This window comes from Tetrao urogallus (assembly GCF_951394365.1).
Source record: "Tetrao urogallus genome assembly, chromosome: 21".
Classification (NCBI taxonomy): domain Eukaryota; kingdom Metazoa; phylum Chordata; class Aves; order Galliformes; family Phasianidae; genus Tetrao; species Tetrao urogallus.
Genome location: NC_136834.1, coordinates 6,219,121 through 6,235,763, shown reverse-complemented (window position 1 = coordinate 6,235,763; position 16,643 = coordinate 6,219,121). Strand labels below are relative to the sequence as shown.

General features: G+C 62.2%; 1 protein-coding gene across 5 annotated transcripts; it reads right to left on the bottom strand.

The window, feature by feature from the left end:
- Positions 1 to 2,078: 2,078 nt before the first annotated feature.
- Positions 2,079 to 14,842, bottom strand: KCNAB2 (potassium voltage-gated channel subfamily A regulatory beta subunit 2; the record flags this gene model as incomplete). Of its 5 annotated transcripts, none has more annotated exons than XM_079545390.1 (15): positions 2,079 to 2,168; positions 2,307 to 2,395; positions 2,465 to 2,585; positions 2,665 to 2,759; positions 2,995 to 3,115; positions 3,208 to 3,293; positions 5,097 to 5,183; positions 5,251 to 5,294; positions 5,368 to 5,412; positions 5,808 to 5,852; positions 6,852 to 6,931; positions 7,039 to 7,076; positions 7,228 to 7,271; positions 14,513 to 14,554; positions 14,766 to 14,842. In XM_079545390.1, 15 exons carry the CDS (start codon positions 14,840 to 14,842, stop codon positions 2,079 to 2,081), a joined length of 1,104 nt encoding a protein of 367 aa, XP_079401516.1. The 5 variants fall into 5 exon arrangements, with proteins under 5 accessions (XP_079401516.1, XP_079401514.1, XP_079401517.1 ...); XM_079545388.1 differs by lacking the exons at positions 14,513 to 14,554; positions 14,766 to 14,842 and adding exons at positions 4,708 to 4,752; positions 11,747 to 11,964; XM_079545391.1 differs by lacking the exon at positions 14,513 to 14,554.
- Between the last annotated feature and the right edge of the window lie 1,801 nt (positions 14,843 to 16,643).

The following is a 16,643-nucleotide window of genomic DNA, read 5'->3' as shown; positions in this document are numbered from 1 at the left end:
CCCTTTCCAAGACTTTCTTCTGCTGTTCCCATTCCCACCCGAGGTAAGGCTGCACCTGTGACCATCCTCTGAGCTGCCGTGTGCTGGCAGACCACGAGTCCCTGTCTGTCCCCTCAGCAGCCCCTGGGCCACTCTGCAGCCCCGAGAAGAAGCCACAGGGTCACCAAGGGATGGGGATGCAGTGGGCAGAGGGGATGCAGCCCCGCGCCCCTCGTCCCCACATGTGCTTCAACCCCTGTGACCCCGACCATCGCCAGAACTTCTCTGAAGGGGATTTCATTTCCTTGTACATTTTTTGCACTTTCTTATTGAAGACTTGAAGAGTTTGTCTGGAAGTGTGGGATGAGTTAAGAAGGGATACAGAATAACAGTATTTATGTCTGTTTTTATTGACATGTATCAGAGTTAAAGGGAGACCTGTTGGAAGCTCTGTTTCTAGTCCAGTTCCACGCTGACCGTTAGGCGCCAAGCTTACTCCTGTTCAGTAGCTTCCCTGTAAGTTCTATTTTTATGTCCTTTTTGTGTTTGAGCAAGCGCATGCCCACCGCTGCCCTGCTGCAGCACAGGGAGCAGAGAGGAGGAGGAGGAGGAGGAGGAGGAGGAGGAGGAGAGGAGTTGGCTGCCACCGCTCCCAGCCCATCCCTGGGCTGCAGTGAGCCCTGCCTTGGGTCCCTCTGCCTGCAACCTGCCCTCCATGCTGCACGGAGGAGAGCACGGTTGGGCAGGGCTTCCTTCCATCCTCTATGTGGCCACAAGCTGCCTGGAGCTGGGGGGGGGGGGGGGGTCGTGGGGGCTGCTGCAGCAGAGCAGAGGGTGGCCGGACTGCTGCCTTTGTGCCTGGTGGGCTGCTATTTTGTGATACTGACTGCACCGTGGTGACCTTTCGTAGGAGGTTTATGGCACCTGTAACCAACACACTCACATTTACTTTGTACTCTGTGTGTTTTGGTTCATGTTCTCTGTGTTTTAATAAATCCTGTAAAAAGGAGGTGGGAGCAGCGTCGTTATTGTGCTGGCGACGAGGGGAGCTCTGCTCTTCCTCCCCAGGGATCAGGGTGGGAGGAGGGCACAATGCTCGAGGAGGAGCCAGCCCCTGCCTGGACCCCCCTTGGAGCCCACAGCCCCGGGCAGTGGCACCATGTGCCGTGGTGCTCGGTGCCATCCCAGCGTGTACGTGTATGTAGGTTTGCTTGCGGTGTGTGATGTCAGCACAGTGACACATCTGTACATTGCCTACAGATGCACGCAGATATGCAATTCTATACACCTGCTTATGTGTATTTCTGCGTGGTTTGTGCAGATATATAAAAACGGCAGCTCTCCCTTATCTATCCCACCTGCACGCACCTTCACTGCTCCACCTCCCCGCCTCCACGCAGCAGCGTTTGCTGTTTCCCCTGCACGGGGAGAGGGACAACAGGCGCTGCCTGGGGAGGGGCTGTGTGGAGTCCCCCCGCCCAGGGGTTCCCGTTGCCCACCCATCTTCTCCTCCCTCACGCCCATCCCAGGCAAGGGCACAGACGCAGCGTGCCGGGGCTGCAGAGCAGAGCGCTGGAAGGAGGGGTGGTGGTGGTTTGTTGGTGGCGTCGCACAGCAGCCTCTTACAGCCCCGGCGCTGATCCGGGCCAGCACCCAGCCCTGCGCACGTAACGCTCCCGCGGTGCTCTGAGCACAGCTGCACCCAACGGCCTCCTTGTCCGGAAACACAAAGTAAAGAAGAGAAGCAGCAGGGAGACGCATGCAACGGCTGCGACCGCCGCCCAGGACGGCCCCCGCCGGCTGAGTCCTCCGCACGGTGCCAGGACGCCCCCAGCAGCGCAGCGCAGCGCAGAGCCCGGCCGTGCGCCCCGCGGCTCCGAGTCCAGGCGCGGGCGCGCGCTGCCCAGCACTCTCCCCGGCGGCGGCTTTCTTGCATTCAAAGTAAATGTTATGTAGTAAGCGTTATGTTCTCTTGCAGCGACGTTTGGAACGGTTTCTCTACACTCTTGGCGTGCTGTTCTTGATGCGGGCCGCGCTCTCCACTTTGCTTCATCCAAGCGTAAGCAAGCGATCGGGCGGCGGGGCGGCGTGCCGGGCGCCTAGGAGCGGTAGTCCTTCTTGCTGTAGGGTTTGTTGCCCAGGATGCTGTCGATCTCATGGACGATGGAAGACGACAGCTTGGGAAGGACCTGCACGGAGCGCAGCCGCAGCTGTGCGGGGTGCCCCGCCTCCCGCGCTGTGCCCGCCGCTCAGCATCGCCGCGCAGCGCTTTCGACTCATCCGCAACGCGTGGCAGCACCGCGCGGCCGTGCCGCTGCGCGTCTCACCTGTATGGCTCCGATGTTCTCCATCAGCTGGTCGGCGTTGGAGGCTCCCAGCAGCACGGAGCTGACGCCCTCGTTGCGCAGGCACCATGCTGGGGATGCGGAGTGCCGAGCTGAGCGGCGCCCGGCCGCTGCCCCCCACCGCCCCCCCACCCCCTTACCGATAGCGAGCTGTGGCAGCGTGCAGCCCAGGCGCTCGGCGATGGCTTGCAGCTCCTTCAGCTTAGCCTGCTGCCGCCGGCCCTCCTCGCTCAGGATCTTGTCCTTCAGCCACTGGTACCCCTAGGGTGGGAGAGAGGTGAGTGGGGGGCTCCGAGGAGCCCCGAGACCCCCGCACCGCGTATCTCTCCATGGCGCTCACCTTCAGTGATGCTCTTGAGTACGGAGGAATGCCGCCGTCATACTTCCCTGAGACGATGCCGCACGCCAGCGGTGACCAGGTCATGGCACCGACACCTGGGGTGAGCAAAGCAGAGCAGGGAGTGACCTGGGCACCTCGCAGGCTGCCTTCGGCCTGGGGCTGGGCAGCACTTGGGTGCTGGGGCCGACCTGGAGGGCAGGAGGGGCAGCAAGGAAACCAGCCTGGGGAGCTGGGATGAGGTAAGCAGGAGTGGAGGTGGCTGGGGCACACGGGGAGATGGAGGAGCAGTGGGTGAAGCCCTCGGGAGAAGGACCCGCGTGAAATGGATACCTATCTTGTGAAAGAGCTCAGGCAGCTGCACCTCCACCTTCTCCCGCTGGAACATGTGGTACTCAGCCTGCTCGCAGATCGGTGGGATCAGGTTGAACTGCCGTGCCACTGAGTACGCCTCCTGCAACCCGGATTGGCAACGTCAGCGCACGCCGCCCCGTCACCACGGGGCAGGGATTTGGGCTGTGGGACCCGTAGGGACGCGGCTCCTACCATGATCTCCATGGAGCTCCAGCGCGACGTGCCCCAGTACATGGCCATCCCCTGGTTGATGACGTGGGTCATGGCGCGCACCGTCTCTGCCGGAGGAAGGGAGAGCAGCAGGCGGGCGTTAGGGCACAGGGATGGGGCTGGGCCGTGCACATCTTGCAAGCAGTGTACATCCAAACGCCAAACGGGCAGGAGTTGGGTGTGGAAATTAAAACAAAAGGGAATGGAAATCGACCCGAGAGAGAGAGAGAGAGAGACTGCGTGGAAATGGCTTCTCCGCAATGAACGCATTTCCAGATCTATTGAAAACAGACCCAGGTCAAACCACACGGAGAGCATCACATGGAGGCGGGCAGAGGTCGGAGTGCTGAGATGAGGAGGGAGGGACAAAAAGGCGATGTATGGTCCTCTGGGAGCAGTGACAGTCAGGAGAGGGCACAGGAGGGCACTGAGGAAGGGATGCAATTGGGGACGTAGCGCTGCTCCCAGGTAACGGGGCTGGAGCTGCCTCCAGCTCATCCCAAAGTGCTCCACCACAGAAACGAGTCAAAACAGGGGTTTAAAGATATACAAAAGAGAGCACCCTCCCCAAACCTGGCATTCTGTAGCTGTAGCCCATTCTGGGCTGTGCCATGGCCTGGGGGAATGGGGGTCCCCAGGGCTGCGCTGGCACACAGCGCTTGCAAATGCTGCAGGAGAGAAGCAGGTGGATTTTCCCACACCCTCTGGTACCAACCGGCTGGAAGCACAGCTGCTGTGCCCACTGTGGCTCAGGGCGGTAGGAAATGTGGAGCTGAGGGATTCGTTGCTCCATCCCAGAGCGATGCTGGGAGGAAGGGGTCGGGGGCTGCCACAACTTGAGGCGGCAGCAGGCTGCTTCAAACCACACGGGCTGGGTTGCAAGCCAAGATGCCATGCCAAGTGAAGGAAGCAAGAAGGAGAGCATGGCCGAAGTTCGGTGTAACAACACCAGCGCGTGCAGCGACAGCTCAGCCGAGCACGAGCTTTGTGTCAACCAAAGGCTTCAGCAGCTGGATCTGGCAGGTCGGCGTGGGGCAGGAGGGGCCTGCATGGAGGGCACCCCATCCTGCGTGCCAGCAGGGGACACTGCGAGCGGCACAGGGGTACAGCTGGGTGCTGGGCTACACCGTGCCCTCGGGGCGCACTGCGTGGGGACAGACTGACAGCAAGAAGAGCTGCGTGCAGCAAGGACTGACGGCTTCACCTGAGCACTGCCCAGTGCCAGAGCAGCACCAGAAGCGCAATGCTGGAGCCATGCGGGGAAGGGGAGCGGATGGGATGGGAGCGCAGCTGTCGGCTTTGTTCCTTCACTTGCAAGATGTTCTGGGGACGGGGGGGTATTTTGGTTTGGCTGTTGCTGCTGTTTTCCTTTGCGCATTTTATGGAGAGGGTTATTGAGGGGGGAAGGAATCAAAATTAATGAAAAATGCAGGTTCTGTCTCATAAAATGCCACTGGGGTTCGGACTGCGGGTACGATGTACCTTCTATGATGAATGTTCTCGACTTGGAAGAACTAAATGGGTGCCCTGGTGATAAAAGAAAGATGTAGAGAGACCAGAGGTTACAGCTGCCGGTGTCACAGCGAAGGGCACAGCGGGGGACGGGGCCGCGCTCCCCCAGCACCACGGCAGCCCCCGGCCGCGCTCCTGGCACGGGGCGAGGGATGGATGCTCAGAGAGCTTTAGCTGAAGGGGTTACGCTCTGTCATGGGAAACACACTTTCAGAGGAAAGCCTGCCACAAGAAGCATGGTTACAACCCACGGATGGCAATGGAATACGGCACACGGCATGCAGAAAACGGGGAAAGAAGGGACGTGGCCCCGGAGCCGTGGGTCGGACACCTCGGCACGGCCGCAGCGCAGCACCCACCTTCCATGGGTGTGTTGGGGTCGGGCCGGTTGGCAAACACCACGTCCACGTAGTCCAGCTGCAGCCGCTCCAGCGACGCCTTCAGACCTGCAGCCGTGCAGCACAGTCAGGGCAGCCCGCGCTCCGCGCCGCACCCCGCACCCCGCAGCCATACCTTCAATGATGTGCTTCCGGGACAGACCCCGCTCCGTCTCTGCTCTGAAAGAAGAGAAGAGGCAGTGGGAGCCCGCTGCCGGCCGCAGCACTGCGGGGCAGGGCGGCTGCTACCTACTTTCCTCCCCAGAAGATCTTGGTGGTGATGACCAGGCTGGATCGTCTGCAGGGAGAAGGGCAGAGTCATACAGCAGTAGGGTAAATAAGATGGAAAAGACCTCTAAAGCTCACCTAGGCCAACCATCAGCCTATCACCACCAAACCCACTCGCAGGAACATTAAGGTTGGAAAAGGCCTCTATGATCACCAAGTCCAACCCCAACCCATCCCACTGTGCCCACTGACCACATCCCCAAGTGCCACCTCTCCGCACTGCACACCTCTGGGGTTGGGGATTCCAGCCCCAGCTGTGCCGGTGCTCGGTCAATGCGTGAGCCCTGCACCCCGTGGGCTCTTTCTCCCCGCTCTTCCCAGCCCACGAGCATCACAATCACCAGGGAAACCTGCTGCCTAAAAGTAAAGCAGTGTGGGATGCTGGACCTTGGCGGTGAGACCTACCTCCAGCCCTTCTTTTTGATGATGTTTCCCAGCACAACCTCGGCCCTGCAAGGAAAGGGAGACATAAGCCTTGAGCTCTTTAGGCTGGAGCAGGAATTAGGTCAGAGACGCGTCAGTAATGAGAAGTGACTGCGAGCGGCGTTGGGACGCAGCGGGGAGCGAAGGACTCCAAAACAGCAGGAGCTGCTATTCTGAAGCAGCTGTGTGGTCCCACTCGTCACACCGCTTGGCACCGGGGCCGCCCCCAGCCCAGCATCAGTGAGGCCGAGCAGAACCGGGTCAGCACACGCAGAGGCCACGGGCCGGGATGGAGCCCTCACCCCAGCAGGAGACGCTGTGGTGGGATGGAACGTTTGAGCAAATGTGAAATGACTTCCCAAAACGAGCGCGGAGAGGCGGAATGATTTAATTATTTCCACTCTCCAAACTTTCAAACCAACCTGCATGACAGCGGCTGTCCTCGGCGAGCAAACGGAGGGCAGCGTGCGGCGCGGGGATGGGAAGTGCCTATCAGTGCTCCTGGGGGGAATGTTCCTGCGTGCTGCAGGACAGCAGCCCTCCTTCCAAACCCTCTTTCAAATATTTAGGAACTGGAGAGCCTGCGAGCACGCTTGGGCAGAAGGGCTTTGAAGACTGAATGAGCACCTGGGAACCTCGGGAGTGTGGAGATGCAGAGCCGAGGGGGGCTGTGTGGGGTCAGGGGGCTGTGTGGGGTCAGGGGGTGCCCAGCCCGGAGCAATCCCTGGGTGCTGGGGCTCCTCCTGCTCAGCACGTGGGACCAAGTGTGCAGAACGCGCCGTTCCTCCCCCAGCACAGGTTTCTGCGTAATGCAGGAGTGGGTTTAAAGGGAAAAAAAGAGGCTCTGCCATTGTGTCGATACCCACAGTGCTGCTCTGCCTGCTAAATATATCCCAGCCCACAGATGCGAGGGGGCTCAGGATGTGTCCCAGAGCACCTCCAGCTGAGAACCGGAGGGATTTGGCCGTGCTGAGGAGGAGCAGGGCTGGCGAGGAAGGCTCCCCGCATGGTGCCAATGGTACTCACTTGCCGGCAGCGTAGACTTCTGCCGTGTCGAACAGATTAATGCCGTTGTCATATGCTAAAGTCATCAGCTGCTCAGCCATCTGCGGGGGGGAGAGGGGATGCCTGGGCATGGGGACACCGAGGGCCGCAGCCCCAGTGCACCCAGAGCTGCTGCTGAGGCTGCGTGCTGCGGGCGTGGGGTCCTTACCTCGTCTGTGATCTGCCCTCCGAATGTCACCCATGTCCCTGCAGGGAGAGATGGCACGCAGTGAGCGCAGCGTGGCCGTGCTGCATCCCCAGCACCCCTACAGAGCGGGGACAGAGCCGACTTCTGTGGCTCTGAGCGGCGGCTGGGAGCGTGGCGCTGCTTGGGGCAGGATGGGGAGCGTGCACTCACCCAGGCCGAGGCAGGATACACGCAGCCCAGACTTGCCCAGATTTCTGAAAGATAGAGAGCCGTTAGAGCAGCAGCTGGACATCGCACCGTGCTCATTAACTCATTAATTGCACAGAGAACCCCTCTGGTGCTGTGCGGGAGGAAGGGTGGAACCCAGTCAGGAGGGCACCAGTGCAGAGAAGGGCAGAGCACAGCAGCACTGAGCTCTGAGCCCTGAACTGTGGCTGGAGAAGTCGGGGTTGGATTTTATGGAACATGGAGAGGAGAGAAAGGGGAAAGAGTGGCTGGGAGCACCGAGCCCCAGCCCCGGTTGCTGCTCTACTTCTGCAACAGAAATAAACACGGAGCTGTCGTGAGCCAGAAGGCACCGGAGAGAATGAACCACAAAAAAAGGAGCGTGGATGCAGCTCCTTCCAGAGACAAGAACTGCTGCTGGAGCAGCAGAACACCGAGCAACAGGGGCTGCGTGAGGGCATGGGGCAGGAGGGGCAAGAGGGGCACCCAGTGTGAGCACAGGGCAGCAGCCACCCACGAGGACACGAGGACACAGGGAGCTGCAGCACTGCCCACAGGAACACAGCAGCCCTGCGTGATGCCCCAAACTCAGCAGCGAAAAGTGGAGAACGTTCTTTTGGGAAGGAATCCAGGCTGGCAGGCGTCCTTTCCGCCTTTGCCACAGTGATTGATGGCGCATTTTTACAAATCACAAAGGTTCGAACAACAAGCTTTAAAATAAATAAAGTGTAGGTGAGCTGCTGCTGCCCGCCCGCGCGCGGCCGCGTCGCGTAGCAACGTGCCACGTCCCGTGCCCACAGCAGAGGGACCCATCCCTGGGGCGAGGGGACGGACCGCAGCAACGGTTATTAATTTCAGGCTGAGATTAATCAGGATGTTTTCCTTCTGCGCTGCTGCGTTATTGTCCAACATCTGGAAGACGTGGGTGCTACAGAGCAGATGCTCCGTGTCTCGGCCCCATTTATTTTTAGCTTGCGTAGCAGAGGGGCAGAGGTGATGGCTGTGGGCTCTCAGAGGGCAGAAACAGCGACATGGAGAGGAACCAACCCGAGCCAGGAGTGCGGCACTGGGGCAATGGGAGCTTCCCTGCTCACGGCTTCCTGCGTGCAAGCCTATGGGTTTCTCGCTCGCAGCAACGCAGGGATGGAATGAGCATCCCCTGTGTGGTGCACAGCCCTCCAAGTATCACTCTGAGCAGAGTTTGTATGGAGCAGAGTGGGGACGTTTGGAGAGCTCGGTGGCCCTGCTGCAATGCCATCGCCGCCGCCTCCAGGGGCTGCCCTGGGGGACCCCAGAGGGGTGGCCCAAGAAAAGAGGAGCAGGGCAGAGCAGAGAGCAGCACGCCGAGTGCTGAGGACGCACGGCTTGTAGGATGGTTGACCCGGCTAATGGGGATGCTAACAGGGGCTGATGGCTGATCTCGCCCCAGCAACACGCCTCCCTGCTGCACTTTGCAGCCCAGCACCGTTCTGCTGGCCTGGAGCCTCTGCCATCCACTGCTGCAGCGTTCCCTCATCTGCCCAGTGCCAGGCGCCCCGTGTGCACGCCGTGCTTCATCCCAAACCCACGCACTGAGGGCTGAGCCCTCTCCCTGAGCTCTGGGGGTTCTGGCAGCGCTGCACAGCCCCAGTGCCATCACAGCCCATGGATGGCTGCACCGCAGAGCCCCTACATCCCCTACAGCTGCTGCTCCCACAGCACCCACACCGCCGTCCTCCTGCGCCCCACAGCGCGATGTGGGAGCGCTTCGTCTCCTCCTGTCCCACTGCTTCATGCTAAAACCACACCGAGAGGGGAGAGAGAGCAAACTGCAAAGAAGGGAAGGAAGGTGAGCAAAGCGCACAGAGAGCAGAGCAGCACTTGTAGCACTGAGAAACCCACAGCCAGGAGGGGAGAGGGGGTCTGGGGAGAGCGCGGCACAGCCCGGAACCCCCTCCTCACAAATCTGGGGGGCATCCAACGCACCCAAACAGGCAGCAGAACCCCAAACACAGCACGTCCTCCCCTACCTGTACTTCATGCCCGGCTGTTTGATGCTGGACTCGCTGGACGACGGCGCGTTCTGCACCGAGAGCTGCCCCAGGCTCCGGGCCACCATGGCCACCGCCCGGAATTTGCTGCGCGTGCCGAGGCTGGGGCTGCTGGCATTCTGCCTGTTCAGCCGGTCCTCCGCGCTCCGGCTCTTGATGCTGTGCTCGGAGCACACAAAGGAGACCTGCATGGTGCCCCGCTGTCGGGCTGCGGGTTCGCTCCTCCCCGGGGCTCAGCCCCACGCTCCTCCCGGTGCGGCGCGGCGCGGCGGGGGCCGGGGCTGGCGGGGCTGGCGGGGCTGGCGGGGCTGGCGGGGCTGGCGGGGCTGGCGGGGCTGGCGGGGCTGGCGGGGCTGGCGGGGCTGGCGGGGCTGGCGGGGCTGGCGGGGCTGGCGGGGAGGGCTTCCCCCAGACGCGCGGCTCCGGAGGTGCGGGGGAGCGCCGGCGCCCTCCTGCCCGAGGCTGAAGGCAAACTTCGAGTCCTGCGTGCCTCTGACGCCTCCGGCGGCGCCGCGTCCCTACGCCCAGGCTGTTCCCGGACGGCGGACGCGTGGTCCCCGTAGGGTCGGTGCCCGGGGCGGGGGCACCGAGGGCACCGCGCGCCCACGGCCTCCCGGCATCGCCCGTGACCCTCCCGCGGCCGCGGAGGCGGCAGCAGCCTAAATTTAGACGGCCAACTCCGCGCGGCAGAGCCCTCCTCCTAACGTCGGCGGAGCATCACTCAGCCAACATGACGGCTGCGGGGCTGGGGGAGCGGCACGGCTTAGCGCGGCTCCGGGCCATCAATATTTGATGAGTTTTAGGAAGCAAACAAACAACGGCGGGGCAGGTGGGGAGGCAGAGCGCGACCGCTCCCCCCGCTCCGTGCTGGGGAGCCGCGCACCCCCGCTATGTCCGCAGCGCGGGCACCGCCGGCGCCCCCGGGGTCGGAAGCCCGGTGGGTTTGAAGCTGGAGCCGCTTTGAGCCGCGCCCCGAGCGCCTCTTCCCCGAAACTTCCCCAGACGAGAGCTACGGCAATTAAGTGAAACCCAAACCCGGTGTCTCCTCTGAAGGACGGAGCCGCGGCGGTGCCGATGGCCGCTCGGCTCCGGGCTGTGCACAGCAGCTGCCCGTCGCCCCCGGTGATGCAGGCGGCTCCAGTGGTCGGGAAATAATGGGCCGAGCGGGAGGGATCGCCCAGGCGGCCACAGACTGCGCTGATTCCTACAGCGGAGAGAAGCGGCGCGGGGCCGTGGGTCGGTTTGGGGGGTGCGCGGGGGATTACATAAACTCGGCCTCCGGCGCAATGAGAAAATTGGTAATCTGCTCGGGTTTCCCCCTGCCTCCAAGCTGCTCTGCTCGGGCAGCGGGGATGGGTGATGTGGACCCAGGGAAGCCCACACCCGTTGCGGCAGCGCGGCTGCATCCCCACCAAAGAGCATCGCCGCTGCCTCCCACGGGCACGAAATCACGGGCGTTTTTGCAGCCCCCCCTCCCCCAGCCCCGTGTTAATCTGCCCGCAGCCTGAGCCCAGATTAAGACTCCCACCAGCAGCTTTTGCTCAAAGGAACAGCTGGAGATCTGTGGGGGCAGCCCCACCGGGCCCCACCGGACCCCCCAGCCCCTGCACCAGGCCTAAGGCGAGGGGCTGCCCGAGGGCTGTGCCCGCACGTGCCTCACTCCATCAATAAATAACCACTGCATGAATACTGAATGAGCCATTCCACGGTGTAAATGTTACCTCTGCTTATTCTGAAGCGGAAGCTCCCGCTGCCCTCTCTTCCACGGGAGCTGCTTTCCTCCTTTCCCCCCAGCAGCATCATGAAAGCTGAGACACCGACGCAGCGCTCACCGCCCTCACCTCCATGCAACATTAATGGCACCCTGCTGGCCCTGTGCTTGCAGGCGCTGTGCGCTCCGTGGGACACTGGCTCAGCTCTGTCCCCTGCCCTGTGCTCTGGTGCTGCATTTCACAGCTGGGGGGGTTGCAGCATGTGCACCATGCATTGGCACTCACCAATTCTGTGCCAGCGCTGGAGTTAAAGTGAAGAAAAGACAAGAGCATTGAACTGCGCCTACAAGAAAGCACTGCTTTGCTCCAGCCTCTCCTGCACACATGTGCTGGGCAGCACAGCACAGCGCTGGGCACACGTGGAGCACGCTGCCACATCCCCTGCCCCAGTGCCACCCTGTACTGTACAATCAACAGATATACCATCAGCAGAGTGGCGTGGTTAGGATGGCATTTTGCAGGTTGTATAACTAGAAAGGGGAAAGAGATGATCAAAAACGAATGAAATGCCCACCCGTGTCCCCACAGAGAAAACTCCACAGGAAGCGATCTCCAGAGAGAGATCCTCCCCTGCTGGCAGTCAAATGGGAGAGGTGGAACCACTGCCTTCACTCAGTGCTCGCCTCAGCTGATCAGTCAGTGGCTCAGGCCGCGATTCACCAGTTCGCAGAGTGCCGGGGGACGCCTGGCCGCGGCCCTTACCTGTACTTCATGCCCGTGGCGCGCGCCGTGCAGCCGTCCAGCGAGAGCCCGTGTGTCCGCAGGAACTCCTCCAACGTCTTGGCCTGTGCCGCCGCACGCACGTCCCGCAGCCGCCGCAGCTCCAGAGCGTCCGCGCGGCGCGGCGGCTGCAGCCCCCAGTCGGCGTGGTGCCGGCTGGCCACGCTGCGCAGGCTCTCGCTGTACGTCATGGACAGCATTCTGCTGCCTGAGCGCGGGGGCTGCGGGGCGGGCGGCGGAGCTCAGCGGGCGGTGGGGACACCCGGTTGTCCCCGAACCCCGCAGCGCCGCGCGTGGCATGGGGATGGCGAGAGGACCCGGCCATGGGCAGCACAACGACCGGCTGAAGCGGGAAAGCCAGGGTGCCAAAGGAACGGGACATGCGGCGCAGCAGCGGGGAAGGGAAGGTGGCACACGGCACGGGCACAGGTGTGAGGCTCCGGTGCCTCCTGCCTTGGTGGTTGCTGTGTGCCACGTGCCAGTTACACGGGGACCCACGGGGACGCGTCCTGGCAGTGGCGGGCTCATGGCTGCCCGTGTCAGGGTGCTGCAGTCCGTGCCACCAGCCAACACCGCAGCACTGACAGCGCGCTGCGACCTCACCGCAGCGGCACCAAAGAGGTGGCACTGATTTTCCCCTGTTGCTCTCCCTGGGACTCCCACTGCACTCAGTGCCTGCAGAGAGCAGCCGGCGCCTGGGAGCTCCGTGCGGCCCCGTAGTGGCGATGGGCGCGGAGCAGAGCCTGCCTGCACCCCACTGCCTTGGGGCATTCTTTCCTTTTCCCGTGAAGTTCAGTTTTACAGCAGTTCTATGGTGCAAAGTGTGCTTTTGTACTCAAGTATGACCTCAAGAAAAAAGCAAGAATGGGAAAGAAAGAGCTTTAGCTTCAAGGAATTACCAAAAACCCCAGGGAGCTCCTGCGATAAACAGTGCTTTTTGAAAACGCTCTGGAGCTCCTCATGCACAGGAAAGCAACCCAGCGTGTTCCTAAAGTGCAGGGAAATGCAAAAAGAGGATCCCCTACCTGAGGTCAAAGCCACAAGGCGCTGAGCACAGCACTCCCTGGGTGCCCCCACATCTCTGCAGCGGGGCCATAGGGCTGAAAGCAAAACGCCCCGATCTCTGGCACCCCCCAGATCTGCAGTGCCGGCACTGAGCCCTCCTCTGTGACTGACGGATCTCACACACAACCCCACTGGCTGCCCCTCGCTGTGCAACCGGAGGAGTGCAAAGCGCTGCTTCTCTGCCTTCATCTCACTGCAATTAAATTAAAGCGGCGGTCGGAGTCGGAGGGGGACGATCGGAGCAGCGAGGCGGTAATTAATGGCGTGCCCTGCACTGACACCTCTGTGATTTCTGGCTGAGCAACAACGCCATGCGGCGGGGAGAGCACCGGGCGCACCCACAGGCACTTATCAGCACAAACTTTCTGCAAACCGAAGAGCGAGAAGCAACGGCTCAGCCCAGGGCTGGGGAAGCTGCCGAAGGCGGGCAGTGATGTGCGGCGGTGCGAAGCATCCATGCCGGGCTCCCTGTGCTGCCATCACCCCGTGCTCCCATCCCAGCCCACGGGGCCCCAGTGCCGCGCAGAGGAGTGAGGTGCGATGCGCTGCCTCTGTCCCAGCCCACAGCCCGGGGTGTCACAGCCTGCAACAACAACTGCAACAACGAGAAGCCCAAAGGAAGCCCTCCCCAGCCAAGCAGCTCAGCGTTACATTGCAGCCCCAGGCAGGGAATACAGCCCCACTCGCAGCCCCATGTGCTGCCCTGGCGCCTCGGACTCACCCGGCTTCTGGGGTTCCTGCTCATTAAAAAGGAAAGCTCTGGCTGTTAGGGTTCCCTCAGACAGCTTTAAGGGAGGCACAGCTGTGGTTTTTTTCATGGAGGGGAGTGTCGGCGCACAGCATCGAAAGCAATTGGTGAACACAAGTCCCCCCAGAGTCAAGTTTTTGAGCGGCGCTCCATTAGCCCTATTAGGGTATTTTCTTCCTAGCGAACAGGAGCTCAATTATTCATGACTTCTTCGCTAAAAGCCTGTGGATGTGCAGCTGCTTTATGAACGCTGGCATCGTTTCCTCCGCCCGGAGCCGACCCTCACCGGCGGCTGCGGCGCGGCGCCTTGCGGTGCCATGGGCTGAGCCGTCCATCCACGGAACACAGCCCTCCCTGCAGTGCCAGGACTGAAATGCAAGCACCTCTGGGTGGACACGCATCTCCTGAGCACAGGTTTGTCCCCCTCTCGCCACCCTCACGCCATCCACGCGCTGTGTTTGGGGACACAGACTCAGTGCATCGCTCCTCGTGCCGCTGTGGGCCATCCTCATACCCCACAGCGCCCTGCTGGCACGCGGCAGGGGAAAAGTGCCTTTTTAATTTTAGGCAGTAAAAGGTTGGGTAAAAAAAAAGCTATCTGCGGTCTTAGGTATCAGTTAATGACATTTCTCTTAATGCAAGGAGCAGATGAGAGGGCTGGATGGGTGCCCGGAGCACCCCCTGGGAACGGCTAACAGCCCGGGCTGCTCTCCACACAGCACCAGCCCCACATCCCGGCCCTCCCAGTGCTCCCCATGCCCCAGCCAGGTCCTTCGGCGTGCATCTGCCCACGGCAGAGCCGGCATACACAGATGTGGGCGTCCCGGCCCAGCGGAGCCCTCAGATGGGACCTCAGCACAAGCAGGGGTTGCCCCACCAGGGGCCATTTGTGCTTCCCAGAGGCGTTTTTAGGGAGAAGGAAAGGACGCGGTTACCTGTAGAACTGGAGCTGGCGCTTGGGGCTCCCATACCTCGCGCTTCCGACAGCAAGGAAGGAAGAGAGAGAAGAAAGATTGCCACAAAGCGCGTTAGCAGAGTGGGGAGCGTGGCAGCACCGCGCAGCCGAGCCGGGACGGGTCGCTGCCAAACCCACGAGCGCTGCGCGGCGTACCGGCAGGGATCAGCTCTTCTAACACGGGGTGCTGGCACCCAGGGGCTGCCCGGGGCTCCGCTCACATGGCTGCTCACCTGTAGATCATGCCGGGGGAGCCCGTCTGCCTCAGCGAGAGTCGTGCCGGGGAGTCCGTGGTGGATTCCGGATACATGGAGCCAGCCTCGCCAAGCTCGCCCCGCGCGCTGCCTCACCCCTGCAAAAAGAGGAAGCCGGGTTGAATCAGCAGAGAGTTGGAGTGTGAGAGTGACGGCGCTTCCTGCTGTGGGCCGGATGGGTGTGCGGTGCGGTGCGGGCATGGCACAGCTCTGCCATCCCGTGTGGGATCTGGCACGGCCACCGGACCATCACGGCTCTGCTTGCCCCATGGCTCCCCACAGCCCATCCCACGCCACCAGCCCTCATCATGGGCTCACAAACTCCTGCCACTTGATGGATGGCAGAGCTGCCACATCGCAGCTGGTGCAGACAGCAGGACCAGCTGAGTGTGTGCTTGGGTGCCGTGCGGATGCTGTGCCCAGCCTGGCCCGTTGCTGCACTGCTGGGTGCAGAGCGGGGCTCCCCGCTGCCTGTGCCTGCATTGCTTCCTGCCCTGCGCCCGCCCTGCTGCCCTAAGTGTGCTCTTGCGACACAGCAGGAAGCAGTGAAGAAATTCAGGGCCTACAAAATTCAACATTCTGCTGATGGGAGGAAAAAAAATCTCCAACACGACGCTACAGCATCCCCCGGAGGCTCCCCCTGCAGGCTGTGCGTTATTCCCACCCGCACCAATCCCCGCGGCTGTTCTGCAGCCTTCACGCTACTGTACTGGGGGGGGGGAAGGGGAGGAGGAATGCGGGAGGGGAAGGGCGGGATTTTAATCTTTCAAATTCAAATGATCCTTCCATAAGCGCACGGCACCGAATCTTCCGCGCTGCAGACGGCGAGCTGCTTTCTGCCCTGGATTTGAGGCGAGATATTTCCGTGCCTCTTCTCCAGCGGATGCACAACCCGGCGTGGCACGCACGCATCCCGCTGCATCCCCTGCAGCCCGCACGGCCCAATGGCAGCGGCTGCGGCAGCGCGGCCGTCCCCGCGCTGCAACCTTGCAGCAAACCCTGCGCAGAGCGGCAGCGGCCCCGCGGCCCCTTCATCTGCTCCCGGCTGCAGCCGCAGCGCCTCGCACGAGAAGGAACGGGGTCACTGCAGCTCACGGCAAGGACGGGTTCGGCTGCTGAATGCCGGGAGGCAGCTGCTCTCTGCCGCACCGCTCCCCGCAGCGACGCGACCCGCGCTGCTGCAGTGTCACCCGGATGCGCGATGCTGCCAAGCGCCGCAACCCCATCCCGGCCCCTGGGGGGTGCCTGGGAGTCCGCATCACTCCTGCAGCACGAGCACCTTCCCCCCCGGGGCTCAGCAGCCCCACAGGCAGGGCTGGATGGAACGTCCCCAAACGCTGCAGGGCGTCCCTATGAGGGGGCAGCGCGGGCAGCAGCAGCGTTGCTCCTGCAACAGAACCTTGCACGCACAGCACCTCCCACCGCACGCTAATGCTCCTGCACCGCGCTTCACACCCTCCCCAGGGGAGTGAACAGGAAGCAAAACGCTGAGGCTGAGGGGAGCTGCATGCAATGCGGGGCACCTGCAGGGGACGGACCTGCACTGAGCCACAGCCGGGCATGGGCTGAGCTGTGCCTGCATGAGCAGGGGCGTGGGAGAGGCCAGAAAATGAAGGCACAGCACAGCAGTGGCTCATTTGTTCTGCATAACTGTGGCAGTGCCAGCCCTGCATTCCACAGTGGGTTGGCTGTGGGCAGCCCGGGATACAGCCAGCCCTGTTTGTGGCAGTGCAGAGCAGTGACCACTCTCAGGGGGACCTGCTGGTGCCACCGAGATGCAGAAGGGGGTGGGAAGCCCACAGAGTGCCTTCTTCTAGCATGAAGCAATGGCTCCTGTCCCGGCTGCAAAGGAAAGCA